Source organism: Piliocolobus tephrosceles, chromosome 14, assembly GCF_002776525.5.
Source record: "Piliocolobus tephrosceles isolate RC106 chromosome 14, ASM277652v3, whole genome shotgun sequence".
NCBI classification, from domain to species: Eukaryota; Metazoa; Chordata; class Mammalia; order Primates; family Cercopithecidae; genus Piliocolobus; species Piliocolobus tephrosceles.
This window is the reverse complement of record NC_045447.1, coordinates 8284258-8289388: the sequence shown is the minus strand read 5'-3', so window position 1 is coordinate 8289388 and position 5131 is coordinate 8284258. Positions and strand designations below refer to the sequence as shown.

Genomic DNA, 5131 nt, shown 5'->3' with positions numbered 1-5131 from the left:
GTGAAGGTCCCTGAGAGCTGCAACCACCTGTTACAAATAACTCATGGCCACTCAAACCATAGCTCTTTCTCCATCTAGAAGAATAATTCTGCCAAGTTCGGCTTGAGTGCCCCATCATTATCTCATTATACATGTGCATGATTCCAAAGCCACCATTCAAGGAAAACCCTTAATCACTGCCCTCCGCTCAGCTACCCAGTGTACCACACATCACCAAGTCTCTGACCGCCGGAGAAACGGGGTTTACTTTTCGTAATCCTTCATTATTCTAGTTTTTTTAAATCTCAAAAGCTACTAAGCCTTATACATCTTTGCATTTCACCTGAAAACTTAGATTTTGCATTTCTCTTAGTAGCACAATCATGTGTTCATTCCTTTCCCTATATTAAACTGTAAGCTACTCAAAGGCAAATGCTGGTACTCATAAGAATGTCTTTTTTAAGGTCAGGTGCGGTGGCTCACGCCTGTAATCCTAGCACTTTGGGAGGCTGAGGCAGGAGAATCGTATGAACCTGGGAGGCAGAGGCTGCAGTGAGCCGAGATCACGCCACTGCATGCCAGCCTGGGCAGGCAACAGAGCAAGACTCCGTCTCAGGTAAAAAAAAAAAAAAAAAAAAGGAGAAGTTTTTTTTTTTTTTCTTTAAGACGGAGTCTCGCTCTGTCGCCCAGGCTGGAGTGCAGTGGCCGGATCTCAGCTCACTGCAAGCTCCGCCTCCCGGGTTTACGCCATTCTCCTGCCTCAGCCTCCCGAGTAGCTGGGACGACAGGCGCCCGCCACCTCGCCCGGCTAGTTTTTTGTATTTTTAGTAGAGACGGGGTTTCACCATGTTAGCCAGGATGGTCTCGATCTCCTGACCTCGTGATCCGCCCATCTCGGCCTCCCAAAGTGCTGGGATTACAGGGTTGAGCCACGGCGCCCGGCCCAAAAAAGAAGTTTTTAAAATGTCTTTTTAAAAACTCCTCATTGCCATACACTTGCATATATAGAACTGTTAACTGATTCATTCTACCTCATAAAATTATCAAGTGAAAAAATTACAGATAGTTCACATCCTTCTCCTTTGAAAATATTTTCCAATTATTTTTATTGTAGAAAATGTCAAACATATATACTAGAAAGAATAATGTAATGAACACTCCTGTACCCAGCATCTGGCTTCAATAATGGCCAATTCTGTCTCACTATCTCCGATCTACTAACAACACAAATTACTGTGAAGCAAATCTAAGATTTCGTATCATTTATCTGTACATATTCCAGTTCCCATTTATTTTCTTTTTTATTTTATTTTTTTAAGAGAAGACATCTCCAGATATTCCCCAAGCTGTTCTTGAACTCCTGGGCCCAAAAGATCCTCCCAACTCGGCCTCCCAAGGTGCTGGGATTACAGGCCTGAGCCACTGTGCCCGGCCTCTCTCATTTATTTTCAACCACTCCTAACCCTGCCTTCCTTCCCACTCCTCCACCCTCAAAAATAAATGTACGGAATAACGCAGGCAATTGCTGCTGTTTTAGTAGTTCTGCTTATAGCCACTCCCTCTCTTTGGAATTATATTCTATCCCATTTACCAACATCACTGAACTGTCCACCAGGTATTGTGTTCGGTCCCTATTTCACTCAGAAATATATTGTACCTTTTTCCTCCATAATTCCATCTGCTGTTTGAACAAGTGAAAAAAAAAACGTGCCACAATTTCTACTATCCTGATAAAGATTACTTCTGATTTGCCTCCCCACCCCAGATAAGCTAAAGAGAGCTAAAGGGAGTGGATTAGAAGAGGAAAGAAACTTCAATACAGCACTCAAAGTGGTAAATTTTGCCTAAACTGGTGTGTGCAAATATTTTAAACTATTTTATTTTCAAAATGGATACTTGTAAACATCAGCGGAAATTTTGTCATAAATCCCTTTTAGGCAGAAGATGTTTATAAAATGAATTATCTTAATTTAAGGGAGCTATTGCCCTCAGGATTTTGGTAATAACAACCGTAGCTGCTTCGGTACCTAACAAATGGTTATGTAAAAACAATTAAAGCAAAATAAAACAAAAAACAAGGGAGGATGCGCTCTGTTTCTGCAATTGCTCTAACCTTGTTTTATTTTGACAGGAGATTTCTCGGCCTCATCTCAGATAGCAACACCACCCTACACTTTCTCCTCCACACCCTTTGCAAATAGAATTCCAAAAGGTAGTGCAGGCACTTCAGAGTTCATCCTGGGAAATGGCTCATCTTAAGGGCATTTCAGTGCAGTAACTGAGATTTCGTCTACTCCTTCCCCGGCCGCCGCACTGCCCATCTCCTGCTCAGTGATTTCCCCAGGAATCAGCGGACGGCAGGGAAAGAGCTCCATCCACAGCCGGCCCCTCGCCTTCCTGGGGACGGCCCTCAGCCCCGAGGGCTGCCCGTTCACCGTGTGCACCCCCTGGCCAAGCATCCCCGGGAGGCGCCCCTCACCGTCAACTTTCCCCACTGGAAACTCTTTTCTCCGAGCAACCGTTAAAGATTGACCCCGCGAAAGCCTCTTCCTGAGGGAGATCACGTAAGATGTCTCCCCAACTCCCACTTTCTCCTCCAGACCAGACGTCGCAGTGCCCACATCCACTCAGGATTGAGCTACCCCGAAAGAACAAGTGCGCCCGGAGCCGCCACGGGCCATAAGTCCTCGCCTCCAGAGCGAAGACCGCACTGTAGCCCCGGCACCCCAAAACCCGACTCCCGGCGCTCGCCCCGGCCGCCCCGGCCGCCCCGCCCCCGGGGAAGCGCCGGATCCGCCAGCGCCTCCACCGAGCCAGGACAAAACTCGCGGCCGGGGCGCCCAGAGACCCAGCGCAGCGCCGCGCAGCCGGGGCCTCCACGCCCCCACGCCCCGTCCCGGCCCCCGCCCCGGGCATCCGCGGCTCGCCCCGGGGGATTAGGGCTCGGCCCGACACACACCGCCCGCCCCGGGGCGCCGGGGACAGGGAGGCCCGCCCGTGCCGTTCCTCAGGCCGCCGGGGACCCGCACCAACTCCCCTCGCCTCCGAAGGACGAGCCGGTCCGCACCTCCTGCTCGGGCCAAGGCCGACGAGGGGCACGGGGACCCCGCCTCCTCCCCAGGCCGCAGCGACCCCGACGAGCGCGCCCCAGCCTCCGCCCGGCAGCGCGGCCCGCGCCCCCTCCCCAGGCCGCGAGGAAACGCAGCGCACGCCCCGTATCTGCCCGCGGGCCCGGACCCTCACTCACCCAGAGCTCGGTACCCCAGCTCATGGTGCTGGGGGCGCGAAGGGGAGCTCCGCGCGGCGGGCGCGGCTCTCTGGTCCCCCACCCTGGCGATCCCTTTGCCCCCCGAGATCCCCGGGACCGCGGAAAGCCCGGAGTCCGCGCGGCCTCCTCCGGCTCGCAGCTCCTCGCCCGGGGTCTCCTCCGCGGCTCCTCCTCCCCGCCGCTCCACAGCAAAATGGCCCGAGGAAGCAGCAGCCGCGGCCGCCGCACCGCCCGCCCGCCCTACACCAGGAGAACGGGGGAGGGGCGGGAGGGGCGGGGCGGGGCGCGGGGGCGGGGCCGGCCTGACAGCTCGCGCACGCGCGCCCGCCCCGCCCCGGCCCGGCCCCCTCCCCCGGGCTCCCCCGGCCTGCCCCGGCCTGGTCCGCGTCGCCCCGGGGTCCGGAAGGACGCGGAGGGAGGTGTGAGGGACGGCGGGAACTGGATCCCGAGGACTTCCCCTGCCAATCTCCTAATGACTTCTTAGTGACCACTCTCTGCTCGCAGTACTAGCGCTTGCCTTGGAACGCGGCCGGCCCTGGGATCACCGATGCTCCGCGGAGGTCTGAGATCGCTCCCCTGCGCGCAGCGCCCCTCTGAATTTAAGGACAATACTTTCCCCTGGCAGCCATGAGCGCCGAGTAGAGTGAGCCCGGGAGGCTCTTTTCCCACCGCCCGAGGGAGGCCTGAGAGCCCCGCAGGCTGGCGCGGTGAGAGTGAGGCGGTGGTATCTGCGCACTGTGCGAATAGAGACGTCGAAGCAAGCGCGACGGCCTCGAGTGGTTGGGGAAAAAATCCAGGGGCGTGCACCCAGTGATTTCCAATCTTTGAAACCAATGATTTCCAACTTGTTCAGCCAAGAAACTCTCAGGCGTGAAATCACGTTACCGCCTAGTGGGTAAAAGCAAAGGCGTGGGGTACACAGATAACTTGTTTGGTTCAAATCCAGCACGTGCTGACCCGGTGGAGGCGGACAATTCCTCCACCGCTGGAAGCACAGAGCGCAGTCCACCAGATGGAGGCAATAACGCGTCCATCTCACCGCCCGGCGGTGACGATCAGGGTGAGCCAAAGCCTAGGGTTGGTAAACCCAGCGCTCATTTTATCAGTAGACGGACTCCCTCTTTATATATACAAAGATCTGCACAAATGTCGTTACTGACAAGCTATGGAAAATGTTTGGAATTCCAACTCCTCTGACTCACTAGGCCTTTCCCCACAGCTTATCTTTCTACCTCGGTTAATGCTACTACTGAATCCTTTTCTGAGTAACCGTGCCACTCCCAACATGGGCCCCCAGTTAAAAAATACTTTACGATGATGCATTTCTCCAATCGCACCCCACCATCTTCAACCTGCTTATCATTCTCCTCCATTAAAAGGTGCAGCTAACCCGGGTCTAGTGGCTCAGGCCTGTAATCCCAGCACATCAGGAGGCCCAGGCAGGAGGATGGCTGGAGGCCAGGAATTTGAGTCCAGCCTGGGCAACATCGCAAGACCGTCTCTACAAGAAAAAAAAAAGTTAGCTGGGCATGGTGACATGCACCTGTGGTCCCAGCTACTTGGGAAGCTGAGACAGGAGGATAGCTTGAACCTAGAAGGCTGAAGTTGCAGTGAGCCATGATCATGCCATTGCCATCCAGCTTGAGCAACAGAGCAAGATCCTGTCTCAAAAATATTAACAATAATGAATTAAAGCAGGACGTTGTGGCTCACGCCTGTAATCCCAACACTTTGGGAGGCAGAAGTGAGTAGATCATCTGAGGTCAGGAGTTTGAGACTAGTATGGCCAACATGGAGAAACCCCCTCTCTACTAAAAACACAAAAGTTAGCCGGGCGTGGTGACACGGCACCTGTAATCCCAGCTACTCAGGAGGTTGAGGCAG

General features: G+C 54.1%; 1 protein-coding gene across 4 annotated transcripts in view; it reads right to left on the bottom strand.

Annotated features, from left to right (window-relative positions):
- The window catches only part of FNBP1 (formin binding protein 1), a 162995-nt gene extending 159500 nt beyond the window's left edge, over window positions 1–3495 (bottom strand). For all 4 annotated transcript variants that reach the window (XM_023216952.2, XM_023216953.2, XM_023216950.1 and 1 more), the window contains exon 1: window positions 3227–3495. In XM_023216952.2, the coding sequence (XP_023072720.1) occupies window positions 3227–3250 (24 nt within the window). In that variant the 5' untranslated portion in view covers window positions 3251–3495. The remainder of the gene's footprint in view (window positions 1–3226) is intronic.
- Between the last annotated feature and the right edge of the window lie 1636 nt (window positions 3496–5131).